Genomic DNA, 19,777 nt, shown 5'->3' with positions numbered 1-19,777 from the left:
TTTGGATTTCACCAGTTTTTCCATTAGTAACCCCTTCCTCCCTCCCCTACGACTTCTTTTTTTTTTTTTTTTAATGTAGTCTTGCTTTGTCACCCAGGCTGGAGTACAGTGGCTCACTGCAACCTCCTGCGTAGCTGGGATTACAGGCACCCGCCACCAAGGCTGGCTGATTTTTGTATTTCTAGTAGAGACAGGGTTTCACCATGTTGGCCAGGCTGGTCTCAAACTCCTGACCTCGTAATCCACCCACCTAAGCCTCCCAAAGTGCTGGGATTACAGGCATGAGCCACTGTGCCTGGCCCCAGTAGTAACCTCTTTCTGTTTCAGGATCCAGTCCAGGGTAGTACATTGCATTTAGCTGTGATTAGATCGTGAATCTATAACACTAATATAGGTTCCCTAAATGTGTGGGTTTCAGCCTCAGACTACTCCCCTAATCCTAGGCACCTGTCCTCTGCCTAGCCCTTATCACCAAAAAGGGGCCCGGGGGCGCTGTGGATTGATGTACAGTAAACACCACTAGAGGGTGGTCCATGACGCCCCTCTGATACTAAGTCCTATACTCACTGCTTAATGCACACCAGATTTTCTTCCGGGGTGAGGAAATGTTTTAGAACCAGACAGAGGTAGTGAATGTACACTATTGTGAATGCACTTAAAGCCAAGGAGCAGTCACTTTAAAACGGTTAATTTCATGTTATGTGAATTTCACCTCAATCTACAAAAGAGTCCTATGCTTCCTGACACATGGTGGACACAACCATTCTTCATCGTGGGGATAACTCGGACCAAGCTTTCAAAATCACATCCCCCTGTGTCAATCCCGTCAGTGGTTTCTCACTGAATTAAGGATAAAATCCGAATTCTGCACCAGGGCCTAGAGGTACCTCCCTGACCTGAACCCTGCCTTCTACCTCCACTTTGTTCCCCCTTCGCATGGCTGGCTCCTCCTTCTCACACTGCCTGCCTCAGTTTCCCCTACAAAGGCTTCCTCTGACTAGCCTAATCGGAAGGAGGCCCCCCTGTGGTTCCTGGCCACAACCCCCGGTTAATCACCTGGAGTTATTTGTTAGGCTTCCTTGCCTGTTGGGAGTTTCCTCTGTGGCCCTGGCATCTAACAGTGCCTGGCACATGGCAAAGGGGCTCAGTGGATACTGGTTTTTTTGTTTTTTTTTTGAGACGGAGTCTCACTCTGTCATCCAGGCTGGAGTGCAACGGCACAATCTTGGCTCACTGTAACCTCTGTCTCCCAGGTTTAAGCAATTCTTCTGCCTCAGCCTCCCGAGTAGCTAGGATTATAGGTGCCCGCCACCATGCCCGGCTAATTTTATATTTTTAGTACAGACAGGGTTTTGCCATGTTGGCCAGGCTGGTCTTGAACTTCTGACCTCAGGTGATCCGCCCACCTTGGCCTCCCAAAGTGCTGGGGAGTGGATACCTGTTGTTGAGCTGGATGAGGGAATGAATGAGATGATGGCCAACTCTCTTATTTCACTACTGGATGAGACCAGAGACGGAAGATGGATGAGAACAGAAGAAGCGGGCTGCTGCCCTGCAGGGAGCTGGCCCTGAGTACTGTGGGGACTGGTGGGGGTGTGGCGGGGGGCACAGAACCCTCATCAGCCACAGGGCCTGAATTGGTCCAGGGAAGGGGCCCTGCACTGTCAGGAGCTGGGGGAATGAATTTTCTCTGGTCACTTTTCATTTTGTCTGACATTTCCCATAACAGTTTTTCATAAGGAAGCCCAATATCTGAAAAAGATACAGTGTCCCCAGAGCACAAAGTGGGGAAGGGGCTGGGTGAGGGACTGCCAGCCTGCCTCCCTTGGTCCATCCCTTGGGCACCAGTGGAAACCGCTAGGGCTCTGAGAAATCGAGTTTTAAAACTAGGTTTTTCAGAATCCAGTTTTTGGAACATCTCAAAAACCTACGGTTTTCCTAAGGTATAATTTACACACAATAAGACTGCCCCTTTGTAGTAATATAGTCGTGAGTTTTGACAAACATGTACAGTTGTGTAACAACACCACAATTAAGATACAGAATATTCCCACCACCCCACGTTCCCTTGTGCCCCTTTGGGGTCAATTCCCTGTACCCTCCCCTAGGCAACCACTGATGTGATTTCTGTCCCTAAGGTTTTGTTTTTTCCAGAATGTCATACATATGGAATCAGACAGTGAGCATCCTTTTCTGTCTGGCTTTTTTCACTTTTTCAAAAGCCTCTGTTTTGAGACCAATGTTTAAATCTCAAAGCATTCAGGTTTTCTCAATGCCACTTGAGTAAGAAGCAAAAAATAAAACTTACCTTCTGGAATACTTGATAGTTGGATTTGGACCATATATCAAGCTGAGGGGAAAGGAGAGAAGGATCATCAGCATCGGTCTTAGAATTCGGGACTTCAAGAAATCATATTGTAACTACTGTTAACCCTTCTTAAACTTGAAAAAAAATCTGATTATAGAATAATAGGATCTCAGGGTTGAAAAGGATCTTAACTGTCCGACTTAATTTCTTCTTTATCCATTTGTAGGTAAGTTAAGAAAAGCAAATGGAGGAATACAGGAAGTCACCTTGAGGGACCTGCTGCTTCCAGGGCTCCTGCAGGCTGATCCCCTGGCTCACTTGCAACTTTGATTCTCACCACGGCTCTTGCATTTCTCAATGCCAAGGTCAACGCTGCTTCAGGCCCTTTGCACTTGCTGTGCCCTCTGCCTGAACTGTTTTTCCCATAAACCCCTGTGTGGCTTTTCTTATACCCCCTTAAGCTCAAATGTCACCTCATCAGAGAGGCATTTCCCAGTTACCCTATCAAAACATTCTTTCCGGTACCTGTTACCTTGATTCTCTTTCCTTTTTTTTTTTTTTTTTTGAGATGGAGTCTGGCTCTGTCACCCAGGCTGGAGTGCAGTGGTGTGATCTCAGCTCACTGCAACCCGCACCTCCCAGGTTCAAGCCACCCGAGTGGCTGGGACTATAGGAGTGCGCCACCATGCCTGGTTAATTTTCATATTTTTAGTAGAGCTGGGGTTTCCCTATGTTGGCCAGGTTGGTCTCAAACTCCTGACCTCAGGTGATCTGCCCTCCTTGGACTCCCAAAGTACTGGGATTACAGGCATGAGCCACTATGCTGGGCCCTCTTTACCATTTCAAAATTTAAAGTTTTCGTAACATTTAACTGCCTGAAGCTCGATTATTCCTTTATTTACTTGTTTCCTGCCTGACTTGCCCACAGGATGGAAGTTGGTGAGGACAGGAGGCTTGCCTTCCTTCCCACTGCCTCCCCCGGTCCACAAATGGGGTCTGGCATGTCGTGGGCATCAGTAGGTCTTTTCTGAGTGGAGGAAAGCTGGCAGCATCCAGCTGCTGGGCACCTGTTCCATGCCAGGCACCGCACTAGGCCCTCCACACACACTCGTGTAATTCCCAGAACTGGCCCACGTGGCTGGTCCCAAGAACAGTCTTCCTCTCCAGATGGGGAAACAACAGCTCAGAGCCGTTCACGAGCCCAAGACTGTCTGGCGAGGCATCTTACAGATGGCCTCATCTGGTGGTGCTCAAATCCTGGCTGGGCATCAGAAGCCCCTGGGGGAAGGTTTTTGTTTTTTAATATACAGATTGCTCAGTTCCTCCCCTAGAGTATGGAATCAGTGGCTGGAGCGGGCCCAAGAGCCTGTTCCATTGTTTGTTTTGTAGCGCTGCTCCCAAGGGTAACTGACGCCTGGCAGGTCAAGAGCCCCTGCTCTAGGGCGCCCCTACTTGACGAATGAAGAAGCTGGAGGAGGTGTGAGTTGGCATGTGGGTAGGGCTCACAGTAAACCCAGTCCAGTCCTCCTCTGGCCACACTTGGTCACACACAGGGTACTTCAGTAGCTCATTCTAACCAAAACCATTTTGGTTTTTACTGGTTTGCATGATATACCAGATCAATGCCTTCTGTTTCAAGAGTTTAGAACAAATTAAGTACAGCAAAAATAGAACTACCCACAATACAGTGCTGACAGGGACGGTTCAAGGGCAATGAGGAAATGAGAAAGCCATCACTGTGTCCCATAGGTGCTAAAAAGTTGACTTTAATATATGAGTTCAAGAGCTGAGTGAATGGAACACCTGGTTAATGAGCCTCTGGGAACCTGCCTTTGGGGTTGGCCAGTGGTCAGGTAGAACCCTGGGCCATGGCGTTTTAGGCCTGTGTGGTGTATGATTGATTTTGGAGTACCAGAAAGCATTGGGAAGCCACTGGACAGAAAAAGTCCTTTAAGAAGACAGGACAAGATGTGCTACACTTGACCCAGAACACTTAGGAGCCCTGTGTCTATTCTGCGGAAGACACTAAAACCTGGCTTTCTGAAAACAGTGCTTGGAAATTAAAAGCAGGGCTGTGAACAGGCATATACATTTAGTTCTCCTGGCTTTTCCCTGTTCACAATTAGTTTCATGAAAATTTCACTGTGTTTGAAGACTTTCAGGACAGCAGAGAAGGTTAAGATGATTCTGAGGAGGCCACTCTATTACTGCAGGACAGGGCAGAGGTTTAGTTCATCGCACTCCATGACAAATCATGGAGGAGCTTTCACTGATCCAGCATTCATTCATTCAATCGGAAAAATGAACCTCAAGTTCACCCATCTCTCCCTACCCCCACTGCCTGCACCGATCATCTCCTTCTTGGATTGCCACAAAAACCCTCAACAGATCACCCTCTTTCTACTCTGGCTAAACTGCTCTTCAGAAAGGTGGTGTCAATTGCCAGTCAGTGCCCCCAACTTAAACCACTGGATGGAGTAAGAATTTTAAAGATCTTCCAGCGCTGGAATTACAATGTGACAGCTCAACAATTTGCAAGGGGAAAAGTGACATGTTACCTCCAGATAACTCTGAGGGAAACCTCAAAAGAAACATATGAAATTAATTCCCCATGTTATCAATTCTGTTGAAGAAAACTACTGTTGGGCAGCTGGTCATATTTGGGAGGATAAATCAGGTTCGTATTACTTACTGCAGCAGTGCAGCCCAGGGCTTAACAAATGCAGCATTGAAAGATGATTCAGGGGTTGCAGGATGAATAAGAATGACTTTTGCATCTTTTAGTTGTACCCAAATCACTGCCAAGATGACAGGGAGAATCCAAAGATGCTAAATCTCAATTTTAGGAAGAGGAACACCGATGTCTGAACTTGGAACTAATACAGTTCTCCTTCCATTTTGAGCGCACAGCTGTTTCTTCTGAACTTCTTCACTGTTTACCCTTCCTGCCTGCTTACATCATACATAAGCAGAGCAAGACACAAACGCAGAGCCAAGAAAAACAGAAAAGAAGAATCTGCTGGGTTAAAAAGTTATAGCTTTTATCTTAAAGATAAACATATTTAAAAATCCTTCAGTATCTGCAAAATGTTTTAATTTTAAAAAATCTAGAGAAAACTACGCATAGGTTTAGTGAAAACGTGGCCTCTCCAGCCTCATTGTGGATTCTCCACACACACCACATTTATTCAAAGTGAGGATGATGCTCTTTTTAAAAGGTTTAAATATATTATTCAGGACCCTAGGGAAAAGCTCCTACCATCTGGGACAGAAGGACCTTAGACAATACGGTCTATTTACCTGGCGCGCATGGGTGGAAAAGAACCTCTGAACAATAGGGCCCTCTTTTGCTAGGAGTGCACAGCAGGTGGTTCGGACTTGATTTTCTGCTAGATTTATGCCAAAGAAAGCCAATGAAATGAGCATTCTGGAGTCAATGCCCTGCCTCTCCTCAGGGCCAGGAAGATTTCAGAAATTCATTTCAGGGAGCCAGGACTGATCCAAGTGAGTATTTATTAGCTTCAGCTTATTTGCTGCAGAGGCAGACATGGCTACCAATTCTTTGCTGGCTGCAATATTCAAAAAAGGAGCATTCTGGAAGCTGCAGACCTTCAGCCTGATGAACAAGAAATTATTCTGAACTATAGTGCCAGGAAAAAGAAAGCAAAGCACTCTTCAGTACTGTGAGCATTAGAAAGATCTGAAAACACAAAAGTCAACCTTGCGGTAATTGGTGGCTGAGTCTGCAGTCTCATAGCAGCCTCCTGGCCTCTGGGGATTGGAGTAAGTATTTTAAGGGTGGGTGGGGTGTGGTCTGTTCTCAGGTGAAATGAAAACAAACCCTGCAGATGACCAACTGCTTTAGCACAGACACATCTATTCTTAGGGGCAAACACCAAGATATCAAAAGACCTCTTGATACACAGGAAGAACTGGTGAAAATGGTGACAAATCAAATTTATTCACTGACAAGAACAATCAGAGCGACCCGGTATCAGCAGGCAGGTGATTCTGTCTGCAATGCTGACCACCACCACCACCACCACCACCACCATCACAACCAGCAAGGGCAGATGCCATTTACTGATGAAGATGATGCATTCGGCCTACCCTTTACCTGCATTATCTTTTAAAATTCCTTTGGTGATAACATGAGGTTGATAAAATCCTTTCCGATTCACAGATGAGGACACTGAGGCTCAGAGAAGTTAGGCAACTTGTCCACCATTGCATAGTCAATGCGAGGTGGGGAATTTGAAACCAGGTCTGTGTGCAGAGGCCTAGCTCTTCCCCTGGGAGGAAGAGACTGCCTTCCAGCTAGATGGCAGGCGGGATGCTGGGGCTGCACGCTCCCTCAGCTGTCACTTACGCAGCTCTTCCGGGAGCACAGTTCTGCTTTGAGGCCTGCTGCTGTGACAACCACTGCCGCTAAAATTCATTTAACAGCACGTGAACATTTTGGCAGCTCATCAGGAAGTTATCAATTCTTTACTTCATTTCAAAAAACAGTGGAATAGATTCAAAATTATCTAAATAAAACTCATAAGCCACACAAGCTTCCAACTTTTAGAATCTTTATTTAGTAGCTTCATCTTGCAAGGTGAATAGGTGATAGGCCTACCGGTTTGGATAGAATGCTGTAAACCAGCTATGGTGACGGAGCTCTCCATGGTTACCCACGTTTTCAAAACCATAAACTTCTATGTGGTCACCCTCTCAAATCCGCCCACCCTCCCCAGAGAATACAAGAGTGAACAAGAGCCTCACCCAAGAACACAGTGTTACAGGTCTATTATTCTTCAACTTTTCACTTTCAATCAGGACATGCATTTGTTACTAAAAAACTGCTGAAAGCTCAATTTCAGGGCATCCTCTGCATATGAATTAAACTGGATTCCCCTTTCCCTGGCTTTCACCCTTCCCCCTAGAAGTAACAAGAGGCCATTTTTCTGAAGGTCGTCTGAACAATTTCAAAGGCTATAACAAATCAAAATGTTCCCTGCATCTGATATCAAACAGGGCTGATGCCAACACTTATTAGAGAAATCAGATTCAGCTCCCCACCCCCTCGACCCACATGCACACACACAGCCAACTTTGAAGTGGGAAGAATGCGGGGATCAGAAATTACCCTGGAGACAGCTCTGGCTGTCTTTGAAGGTTTCCTTTGATACCACCATTTCTTTTCCTCTCTTATGCTTGGAGGCTAAAAGCTGCCTTTTTTTTATTGATATGGGGTAATTAATGAAGCTATAGCATTAACATAACCTAAATCCCCTAATAAGATAAATTCAACCGAGACACATATTTTTTCAGTTAAGTCTGACTGGTATAAAATCAGGACAATGGCCAGGTATTCATCTTCAATCCTGCCTTTTAACATGCTGAGTCATGGCTCTTGCTACTCCCTGATTACAATGAGTAAGTGGTTGGTAAGTCCGAAAGCATTTTTGTTTTATTAGACGAATCAGGCTATTGGTCCTTGGTATCAAAAATATGCATTGCAGGTAAAGAGACAGGAGGCTTGGGTCATGGTGGTGGTTGTTACGCAAAGTGATAGCCTTGCTGGGCTGGATTCTAATGGGGAAAAAACCTGCAAGGTCTGGAAATTAGGGGTGGTGCTGGGCCACTACAGCAGCAATAAGGATAATGAAACTTTCGAATGTGCTGGCTGCTTCAGGCTTGGAGGACACAGACAACCGCAGAGGCAGAAGTTAAGCCCATAGGAGGCTTCCTGAGCCACACCCAGGCCTCTGTGGCTGTGCTCCAGGAGACTGCAGCAAAACAGCCCCCTGCAGCCACCTAGGCACCAACTCAGCAAATGCAGGGCTGCGTCCCGGGAGCAGCGACGTCTCCAGCAACAACGTGCTCTTGCAGAACACATGTCAGGCCCCAGTGGCTCCTTCCAGACACCACATTTCATTTGGGATGTGCCAGACAATTCAACACGTTAATTGCACTAATGCCTAGATTGTATATAAATAAAGTACACACAGAGTACTCAAAATAGAGCACTAATAATGTCTGCATGGTTTATTTTTATCATTTGTGAAGTGCTCTGAAAAAAAGGGGCTAATCAAATTGGCTAGGATGAGATTCTGGGTGGAGCAGTCATTTTGAGAGCTTCTCTGCCAAATGTGGTCAGTGTGTCCTTAAAGTACCAAGGGGCCTGGTTCTGTCAGTCTTGCAATTTCCAGTTTTAGGGTCTCTGCTTACTGCTTGGGCCAATGCATACAGTTGTAAAGGGGGACACAAGGCTTCCTGTCCCACCACATTTCTGATGTCAACCAGGGCCCCAAATGCACAGCCATTTTCCTTAGGAGGAAGAGAGAAGCTGGGCTAATCTCTCCTCAGGAGGGCCCGAGGTCTCCCTTTACTCGCGTGTCTGTTTTTATCCTTTGACTTATTTACGACTTCAATTCCTGGCGCTCCTTTTAGTCCCCATTTCTCATTTTTGATTCTCCACTTTGCATTCCAGCTTGAGCATTTTCATATCCCAAGTAGGCTTTTCCATCATCTCCTCCCAGACAGGACTGGGCTCCTACCATGCTCCTGGCACAGAAGTGCACCCTAGGGACAAAGAGTCACACGATGGAGCCTGTGCCCTTGAGGAGCTCCTGGCAGATGCAGGATTGAGATCCAGCCCTGTGTGGTGGTGGGCAACTTTAACATTCTAGGTCTCAGTCTCTCCATGTGTAAAATGAATCTAAGAGCAGCCCCTACGTCATGATGCTGTGAGGAGGATTCAACAGTCACTGTGGGCAAAGTTCGCTTTGTGCAGCGCCTACCTGACCAATGTGTGTTAGTATTGTTAGTATTTTTATTAATTGCAAGATGGACATGCAAATAATCATGATGCACTAATTTTAGTACTAGTAAAAGATTGTTCTGAATTCTGTGGGTGTGTGGATAATGATGACTACTCTGTGCTGTAAGGAGAGGCAAACCAGGTCGGCCATCTCTAGAGCCCATGCTCGTAAGCAAAGAGGCTCTTGGGAAAATGGAGACAGGATGGGAAGGAAGATGGCATTCAGCCAGTGTAAAGGGAAGAGTAAAACTTTGTCAGGTGGTCTAGGAGGGATCCCAGGGCAAAAAGCACAGGATGTGCAAATATGTGAAAGAGTCTGGCATGTCCTGGCAGCTACAGGGAGCACATGAGGCTGGAGATAAGATGAGGTGTGTGTAGAGAATGATGCCAGATGAGGTCAGAAAGGAAGGCAGGGGCTACGCCATGAGGCCTTGCAGAGGAGTCTGGATTTTATTCTACAAGCCAGAGTGTTCAGAAGTATGTTCTACAAAATGGCAATGTCACAATATGTTCTAAGAATAAAGGAAGACAAAAGAATTTGGTGGTCAAATAAGTTAGGAAAATATTGCATACTCTCTACTCCCTTAAGATATTCATAAGGCACATCAGCAAACTGGTTTCCACAGTAAAGAAACCCACTGAACTTTCTCTAACCCAGAGTTTCTCCAACTTGTTTGACCATGCATTGCTTTCTGCCTAACATCTATTAATAGCCTACTTTCCTACTTTGGGGAGGACTGCTTTGGGCAAGGGGGAGATGGCGAAAAGAAAGAGAATCATCCGCTCGCATGTGTATTTTAGGAAGACAGCTCTGGAAGCCAAGTGAAGGACAGACTGTGAGGGAAGCAAGACTGGAGACTAGAAGTGAGGCGGTGCGTGCATTCTTCAGTGCAGAGATAATGAGAACTGGAGAGGAGCGAGAGGGGTGGAGAGGGATGGGGGGCCCGGTTTGAGAGTTACTTAAGAGGGAGAACTGCCAGTAATCACTGACAGCCTAGACCAGCGGGATGAAGGGAAGAAAGGTTTAACCAGTTAGGTGGTGGTACTGTTAAACAAGATAAGGAAAAGAGGAGGGAAACTGAGTTTAGGGAGAGAGATGATGAGTTTTGTTTTGGACAGGCTAAACTTGAGGAACATGGGAAGAAGTCTGATCTAGAAACAAATCATGAGTGATCCTTGCGTGGGTGACATGGATGGGAATGGCCAAAGAGAATGCGCAGAGGGAGAAAAAACTCTGGGAAACTGGGAAGTCAAGGGTGAAGACAAGAAAGAAGGAAGTAACTGGAGCAGCTGAGGAGGGGCGATCAGAGGCATTTTGGAAGCACCATACCTATGAGACTCTATACTCCAAGACCATTGTTTTAAGTGTAGAATAAAAATAATACCAGTTATAATTTACTGAGTATCGACTAGATGGAAAAGTGCCAAGTGCTTTATGTGTATTATTTCGCACACTTTCAGGAAGGGGCAATTAAATAGAATGTGAAAGTCACCATGCAAAGTAGGTAAATTTCCACTCCTCCTTACGATCTCAATTCAGAGCATGCTTCATTTGCACCCTAAGTTTGGTAACTCTAGTAGCACGGTCCTGATTATGACTCACGTTTCTACGTATTTGTTCTCCATCTCTCCAATTCGCTTCTAAGTCCTTGGCAAGCAAGGGTTATGTTTTGTACCAGGCGTGACTATGAAGTTGTCAACTTTGAAAAAACCCAACAAGAATGGCATCTCAAAATGCCACTGCCCATGGTCTCTGCGAGGGTATACACTACCCTCAGTACTGCCTCTGCTGCTGACCGACAGTGTGGAACCTTCTGGAGCAGCTGTCAGAGTTTACAAATCAGACGCACAGACCATACCTGACTGATTACTCACTTTACACGCGTGCTCCAAAGACATTTGGTTTTTCCAAAAAGAAAAAGTAAATCTCCCTTCAATGAATGATATGGTATCAATGAGGAAATTTACGAGAACTGGGCACAGTCCTTGGAGCAGGAGTAGCATCCCATGTAGACAACACTTGTGTAGAATGTGGAAATGCTGGGTTACTTGTTCAAAACACACATCTCATTATATCACGGGCCATGCTTCTTATGGAACGCCCTGCTACGTGCTAGGCCACAGTTACCACCTTTTTTTGAAGAACATTCTATTCTCATTATAATGTGGCTGTTGGGTGGTGAGTACCAGTATTCATGCTAACAAACTTTTACGTTTTAATGAGTCATGGGGGAAGGAAAGGCTCCTGATGGGGTGGGGAGACCAGGCTCCGTGCTGAGAGTGGCCTGGCAGAGTGTGGGGCATCTCAGGCGGGGTGCTCATTACACTCCGGTGCAAACACAAATGAAGGCTGTCAGCTCCCATCGGCCTCCTCCGACGCTCTCTGTGGAGCCATATGGAGACTGTGCAGTCAAAAGGAATTAGGGGTTCACCTGGGTGAACTTTCCATGAAAGAAGTCACCCGTGGAAATAACACGTCTTTTTCAACAGCAGTATTCAATATATGCTGCTGTGCACAGCAACTTCCTTAGGGTGACTTGTTAGTTTTGTGGAAAAAGAGTGTCATCAGGTTGTGTCAAATGAACAGGAATTTTCCTCATGGTTCTAGGAAAAGCAAAATGCTGACCCCTGGGCTATTGAGAAGCTGTTTGACTTGGGGAAAAAAAATCCATTTCCTCAGAAGACACATTTAATGAGGCAACGGGGGTCTAAGGTGATAAATTAGAAATTCAACTAAGGGCATCAGGCTTAGAGGAAAAAGCAGAAGCTTGGTGAAAAATGCAAGCAGAGAGAACGAAATGTTTTTTCATAAAGTGTTCACCCTCACCCGGACAAATCTACGTTTGTTGATCATTTCCGCTATGATTGCTCGTTTTTAATGCCATTCATCTGAGACTCGACTACATTTGTTCTGGGATACAGAAAATCAAGGAACACGCAAGATTCCAGAATGCTTACCTTGCCATCTTCGGTGTAGACATTCTCGTTATATCCCTTTACTATTGTTCGATCAATGAACAGGCTCCGCATGACGACGATCACTTTCAACACCTTTCCCAAGGTCACCTGCCAAACACATGTAAGTTGACACTTCAGCACGCAAATCACACAACGTTGGGCAGGAGTGTGAGAAGAAATGACCACCTGGCCGATCCAGTGAGACTGGATTCACGGTGCTGGCCCTGTGGCTCCTCCAGCACTGGAAAACGAACTCTCAGTAACAGCAAGTTCTTTCTGTAATCACTGAAAAATGTTTTGGGCCTCAACTTGTCTAACTTCCCTAAATTTATTTATAGTTTTGGCTTACAAACTCTGAGGACAAGTTTTACATGTTTACTATCTGCTGGAAAAAGTAAAATCCTTCCCCTTCCCATTTTAAGATTTTCTTTTTCAAAGGTGAGGATCCTACAATTCTGGCCATTATAGGATTTAGTGAGCGTGTTGTTTCGTACTATGTCGTGGCCCTACGTAGACCTATGCAATATGTACAGAGTACAATATACAGAGCAAAGGCAGGTACCAAATGCCTCTTGGTTGAACTATCTATTTAAAGTAACTGGTAAAAGTGGAAAAGCAATACCAAATAAAGTCAGGAGGTAAAAGGAAAGTAGCTGAATTTTATCTCCAAAAAGGAAACATGATCCTGGAAATACATTTAAGTGCTTTTACTCTCAGAACCTAAGCACATATTATACATTAAAAAAAAAAAAATCCTAAAAAAAGTGCAGTTTCATGTATGCCAGGGTAAAAGGAACCTGCTGTGCTTGCTGGAATAGGCTCAGCACCAAGAATAGAAACAGCACCTTCCTTTCTTTAGGGACACTATGGTGTGGATATGGCTGTTTCCCCCCACCAAAACTCACGTTGAAATTTTATCCCCAGTGTGGTGTTGGGTGGAGGGGCCTAGTCGGGGGTGTTCGGGTCAAGGAGGTGGATCCCTCAGAAATGGCTGGGTCCCTTCTCGAGGTACTGTGTCCCTGCTCTGGCGAGACTAGATCAGCTCCCTAGAGAGTGGGCTGTTATAAAGCCAGGACACCCCTTGGGTTTTGTCCTTCACATGTGTCGCCGCCCCTTAGACCTTCCACCATGTTGTGATGTTTGTGATGCAGTGCAACACAAAAGCCCTCACCAGCCGGTGAAGCAGATACGGGCTTCATGCTTCTTATACTTCCAACTGGCAGAACTGTGAGCTTAATCTCTTTTCTTATAAATTACCCAGCTTCGGGTATTCTATTATAGCAACAATAAACAATATACGGATGAAGACAAGGGGCTCACGTAACTCTTCTAAAACGTTGCTAAAGCTTTTCATGTCGTATATGAGACCCTGGACGCAGACCCCAGCCCGGGACCCACCCGCCCACAGTCCGAGTTGCTCTGATGAGGCTTTGATGTCACAGAATTTGCTGAAGGAAAGCCCTGCTGAGCTGCACAAGGTAAGAGCCTTAGCCCCAGACAGCAATCCTGATCCTTCAACTCCAACCTGCCGTCAGTTTCTGGGGATGCCACCTCCAATCACCCCTTCCTCATGTCCCCATTCCTTGCAGTTTCCAACTGATCGTCCCCAATAACAACCTTCTGCTTTCCTTGATTAGCCCTGGGTATCAGTGAACACCTCCAACATTTGATTCCTTCAATAATTTCAAGTGTTAGGTTGATAGCTCTATTTCTGTATACTTTAAATAGTACTGAATGCAAACGTGGTAAGAAAAAATAGGTATTTACATTTAAGGGAACACTAATAAAGACATCTCATTTCTGCATAACACTTTTAAATATTGTCACACCATGTAATGTTCAGTGGGTCTCTTTATTTTTTTATCATCCTATGTCCAATCAATGGGTCATTTTTTTGTGGAACTGAAAATCCCTATCTAAGGATGCCAATAAAACATGGAGGTAGAGTGAGTAACTCTGTCTTTAGTCAACATGGAGCCTATTGGAAGAAAGGGAGGGAGGGAGAGCAACTGAGTTATAGTTTTTGTGTGTGTGTGTGTGTGTGTGTGTGTGTGTTTTTGAGACGAAGTCTCGCTGTTTCACCCAGGCTGGAGTGCAGTGGTGTGATCTCGGCTCACTGCAACGTCCATCTCCTGGGTTCAAGCAATTCTCCTGCTTCAGCCTTCCGAGTAGCTGGGATTACAGGCGAACACAACCACGTCTGGCTAATTTTTTTGTATTTTTAGTAGAGACGGGGGTTTCACCATGTTGGCCAGGCTGATCTCAAACTCCTGACCTCAAGTGATCCATCTGCCTTGGCCTCCCAAAGTGCTAGGATTATAGGCGTGAGCCACCGCGCCCGGCCGAGTTTTGTAGTTACAGGCACTGAAATCAGTACCTTCTCACTAGGCTAAAGTGAATGTAGGCCCAACACATTCTCCACAGGTCTCCTCTGGAAGGGCCACTGTTTGCAACTGCACGTTTTAAGTTTCTTTGCTAATAAGCCTAGGTGACTAAGCAATTGTTTCCCGAAACACCAAAACCTGGCTGACATTAATTAAATGATAAATTGCCTTTGTAATTTAAGTTTCTTAAGATAGATTTTAGAAATACACACTAATAACACTAGAAATTTTATATGCAACTTTTTTTGTATTAAAAGTTAATTTTGATATTTTAAAGTTAACTAATACTTTAAAAAGTTAAAAATATAAATGTTTATTATGGAAAAATCTAAATGTGGAGAACAAAGGTTCTTCCTATCTTCTTGATAGTTGTTCCCGGTCTTGCGATAGAAAGATAATCACTATTAACATTTTGGGGTACCTCCTTTCAATCTTTTTATTATCAAAGGCTTATGGTTTTTGAATTTCTAACATTGTTATAATGAAACTATATATGTATATATATATTTTTTTTCTGAAACAGAGTCTCACTCTGTTGCCCAGGCTGGAGTGCAGTGGCGCCATCTCAGCTCACTGCAACTTCTGCCTCCCGGGTTCAAGCGATTCTCCTGCCTCAGCCTCCTGAGTAGCTGGGATTACAGGCGTGTGCCACCACGCCCAGCTAATTTTTGTACTTTTAGTAGAGATGGGGTTTCACCATGTTGGCCAGGCTGGTTTTGAACTCCTGACCTCATGATCTGCCCTCCTTAGCCTCCCAAAGTGTTGGGATTACTGGTGCGAGCCACCACGCCCAGCCATGTATATTTTCAAATCAAATTTTCCCTTAAAACTATGACAAGTATTGTTCCATACTGCTATATAGTCTTCAAAATCAGTGTTGCATTGCTGCACGACATTCTGTTGAGAGGATATCCTATAATTTCTTTAACCATTCTCTTATTGGTGGACATTCAGGTTATTTCCAAGTTTCCCCTAATATAAATATGGCTGCAGTGTATACTTTTGTTCACAAAGTTTTCACCACATTTGGAATTATTTCCCTAGATGTGCAAAGTCGTAATTACTGTGGCAAACAATACAAATATTTTAAGGCTTTTGATATAATCTGCCAAACTGCTAACCACAAGGGTTATGCCAACCAGAAAGGTATGAACACATCTATTTCATTCTGCTCTTGTCAGCGATGGGCACTACTAAATCAAAACAAAACAAAGTAAAATCCAACAAACCCCTTCCCTGCCCAAAGTACCAACTTAATTGATTTTTCAAAACTTCTTATTATGGAAGATTTAAAAACATATACACGAGTAAATGAAATAGTACAAAGAACCCCATGAACCCATCCCAACTTCAACAATGACCAACTCTTGGCCAATCTTGTCACCTCCACCTCTACCTCCTTTTCCCTCCCTAAGTTACTCTTCTGAAACAAATAACAGCATGGGACCACTTCATCTGTAAATATTTCAGTACATATTTCTCGAAGGGTTCCAAAAGCACAAAAGCAGAACCATGACACCCACATCTATAGTAACGCTCCAATATTATCAGGCAGCCAGTTCAGTGTTCAGATTTCCAACAGCCTCATAAATGCCACTTTATTACAAGTCTGCTTGTATCAGAATCCAGATATGGCCCACACAAGGTGGCTGCCTGACACATCTCATAAGTCTTTCCCAAACTAAAGAGATGCCCTCCCAACCCCATGCCCCCATTTTATCTGTTGAAGAAACTGGGTTATCTCCTACGGAGTTTTCCACAGTCTGGATTTTGCTGATGGCATCCCGGTGGTATACTTTAACATGCTCCTTCTTCCTCTGTGTTGCCTGCAAATTGATAATAAGATGAGGTGCAGGCTTGATTTTTTTTTTTTTTTTTTTTTGCAAGATGACTTCTGGGGCTGTAGTAGTTTATGGATAGTCAGTATGAAAAGTCTTGCACTGGCTTACTTTTAGGATCTTCTGAATCCATAAAGCTCTATGAAGTTTGTCAATTCTCATTTATTTATTTATTTATTTTTGAGATGGAGTCTCGCTCTGTCACCCAGGCTGGAGTGCAGTGGCATGATCTTGGCTCATTGCAACCTCCACCTCCTGGGTTCAAGTGATTCTCCTGCCTCAGCCTCCCAAGTAGCTAGAACTACAGGCACATGCCACCATGCCCGGCTAACTTTTGTATTTTTTTAGGGTTTTGCCATGTTGACCAGGCTGGTCTCGAACTCCTGACCTCAGGTGATCCACCTGCCTCGGCCTCCCAAAGTGCTGGAATTACAGGCATGAGCCATTGCACCCGGCCAATTCTTATTTTTTATAGAGCCAAAAAAGATCCTGGTGCTCATCTAAGTTGAACAGGCATAGAATTATGGCTTGATGGATTTTTTTTTTTTTGAGACAGTCTTGCTGTCTCCCAGGTTGGAGTGCAGCGGCACCATCTTGTCTAGTGCAACCTCTGCCTTCCAGGTTCAAGTGATTTCTCCTGCCTCAGCCTCTCTAGTTGCTGGGATTACAGGTGTGTGCCACCATGCCCAGCTAATTTTCGTAGTTTTAGTAGAGATGGAGTTTCACTATGTTGGCCAGGTTGGTTTTGAACTCCTGACCTCAAATGATCCTCCCACCTCGGCCTCCCAAAGTGCTGGGATTATAGGCATGAGCCACTGCGCCTGGCCTGGATTTTTAACATGGTCATAATATACCCAATTTTGGAGCCTAACATTTTGAGGCTTTGGAATCAGGTCTCGGCTCTGCTGTTGGAAAGCTTGGCCTAGCTACCTACCTACTCTGAACATCTAAATGGAGATAATGGCATTCCCATCTCAGATGACTGTGAGGAGTCAGTGAGACAATGCACAGGTGAAGAGGACAGCACAGGGAGTGCTCAGTGGCAGCTACTGTTACTTGGCCCTAACCCCTGTTTGGACTCAATGGAGGTGAAATAGTTTGAAGCCAGTTAACATCAAAGCTGGAACCAGAACTGCTGCTGTAGCCAAGTCAGTGAACTGACTGACCTGGCCCTTATGTTAATTTCCCTTCCTGCTGTCACTCCTGGGGCTACAGCAAGCTGAGAGGGGGTGACAGCTGTGCTGGACTTGAAGGATGAATAAGACTGTGGGGTCTGCTGAGTGACCAGTGAGCAGAAAGTGCCTGTAAGCCTGAGGGTTGGGCAGCCAGACCTCCTGGCGGTGGCCATTTGGTGTGCAGGTCAATTGCTCCTCCTCTCCAGCACTGGGCTTCAGGCCCTCATTCTCCACTTGCAGGCAGTGTGACCCAGGGCAACTCAGACAACCTCTGGTGCCTGTTTACTCAGCTGTGAAATGTGGTGGGAGCTTTTGAGGAAACTGAAGGAGGCGAGACCATGTAAAACTTGGGCCCTTGGTGCACAGCAAAGCTCAATGGCTGGTAGCATCCTTTCTCTTCGGAGTGTGGTGCGGCAGGAAGGGTAACATAACAGGAGCCCTCCTGGCTCTGCCATCGAGATGGAGCCTGGTGTGCGCTCTCCAGCAGTCCTCCCAGCCCTCACATCGCTCTACGAGGATTCCGATTCTCATGTATCTGGCGTGTGCCAGTTTCTAACGTATCTGGATGCACCAGGTTGTAGTGACCTTGAACTTTTTGATAGACTGATAAGGCAATGCGGCACATACAGGCTGATGGGCATCTTTCCACAAACTAGCCAACGCTGGTCACAGTCAGCAGCAAAACGCCCACCGACAGGACTACAGGTCGGCTCTTGGCAAGTGCTATAGGATACCACTAATAAAAGCTAATGCCATCTGGTAATGAAGCGAGCTTGCTGTTGCCAAGGTAACACTTTTCTATACCAAGCAGCACATTTCCAAAGAGCTCGCTCACTACTCATGGTAGAGAGTCAGGGAGGCACTATGTTTCCTGTGCAGGCATCAAGGTGCACTTGAAGAGGAAGCCCAGCCCGCCTCCCATCTGGCCATCGCCTCCCTGAAGTGTATTTAGAAAAGCTGCCCCTGCCTAGCCCCCCATCAGGTCAGCTGCACTCTGGGCAGCGGGGGCTGAAACTGGTGGTCTTCTCTATCTGCTTTTCCAGCGATCGCCTGCCACGCTGTATTCCATGAAGAGAATTTCTAGTCCACTGTGGCAAGGCAAGTCACAAGACAGGAAAGGAAAAGTGGGAGGAAAGTAGAAAAAGTATTTAGTTCGGCTCTGCCAACTGATGTCTAACGAAAACCGAACAAATCTGGTGGTGGAAATGATATCTCTACCGCCTAACCATGTGAGCTGAGAAGGTGAGAGGTCACTTAAAACGTTCTTCCCCTAGAACTCGTGTAGGGGAGCTTTGAAACTGAGCGGTATCTGTGTCTAGTATCAGGGGAGGTGAGCTGACCAAAAGCTTACCTGCACGAGGAACCCGGGCCCAGGTGGCATCCCCAACCTGGCAGAAAGCCCGTGTGTGGGGGGTGAAGGGGGGTAGTTCAGGGGTTTGTCAGTTAGACAAATGGTGGCATGTCTAAGCCCTGCTTTGGGGAGGGGAGTGTGTTATTAAAATTAAAAAGAAGCCAACTATTTCTGTAAAACCATCCATGAATGTTATTTTCTGTATACAAAATAAAAGTCTGGTATGTAAGTGCCCTTAAGGGGTCTGTTGTAATTTAAATGATGTTTTTCCAAGTATAGCAGAAAGAAAGAGGGAGAGGGAGAGAGAGGGAGGGAGAGAAAAAAAGGGTAAGAGAGAAGGAGGGAGGGAGAGAGAAGAGAGAGACACAGAGGAGGAGAGGGGAGACACAAGGAGAGACGGGGAGAGAGAGAGGTGAGAGAGACAGAGGAAGAGATGGGGAGAGATGGGGAGAGAGAATGAGGGAGGGAGAAGGGGGAAGGAGGGGAGAGAAGGAGGAAGGGTGGAAAGGAGGGGCAGGCGGGCACTCCTCAAGGAGATTTAGGAAGCGTTTTCCTTCATACAATACTGAGAGCCTTTCTCTTTGTACTAATTCCAAACAAAGAACAGGCTAAGGTGAGTGAGTGCGGTGAGCAGTGTCCTGCTGAAGAGATGTCTGTACTGTGTACAACACTGGGCAAGGACACTGCTTCACAGAATCACAGAACTGCAGGGCTGGAAAGGATGTGAACAATCATTATCTCTAGCTCTCCCATTTCTAAAGAAGGAAACTGAGGCCTAGGGAGGTTAAGAAGTATCAAATATGGCTCCTACCTTAAAGAAGGTGACAAAGCCGACATATGCCTGGAGTCACTGGAGGGCACCTGAAGTGCTCTGCCACCTGGAGCTCACAGTGTGCTTGAGGAACGAAGGGAGGAGGACACTGCCTCACTGAGCTGTCTGGCACAACCAGAACAT

General features: G+C 45.6%; 1 protein-coding gene across 2 annotated transcripts in view; it reads right to left on the bottom strand.

Annotated features, from left to right (window-relative positions):
- MED27 (mediator complex subunit 27) overlaps nt 1-19,777 on the bottom strand; it is a 443,188-nt gene that overhangs the window by 21,443 nt on the left and 401,968 nt on the right. For both annotated transcript variants that reach the window (XM_050760248.1, XM_050760249.1), the window contains 2 exons: nt 12,075-12,182; nt 2,309-2,350 (listed from right to left, as the gene is read on the bottom strand). In XM_050760248.1, coding sequence (XP_050616205.1) covers nt 2,309-2,350; nt 12,075-12,182 — 150 coding nt within the window. The remainder of the gene's footprint in view (nt 1-2,308; nt 2,351-12,074; nt 12,183-19,777) is intronic.

The sequence above is a fragment of the Macaca thibetana genome, chromosome 15, assembly GCF_024542745.1.
Source record: "Macaca thibetana thibetana isolate TM-01 chromosome 15, ASM2454274v1, whole genome shotgun sequence".
NCBI classification, from domain to species: domain Eukaryota; kingdom Metazoa; phylum Chordata; class Mammalia; order Primates; family Cercopithecidae; genus Macaca; species Macaca thibetana.
Note: the sequence above shows the minus strand (reverse complement) of the source record. Positions and strands in the feature narration are given on the sequence as shown.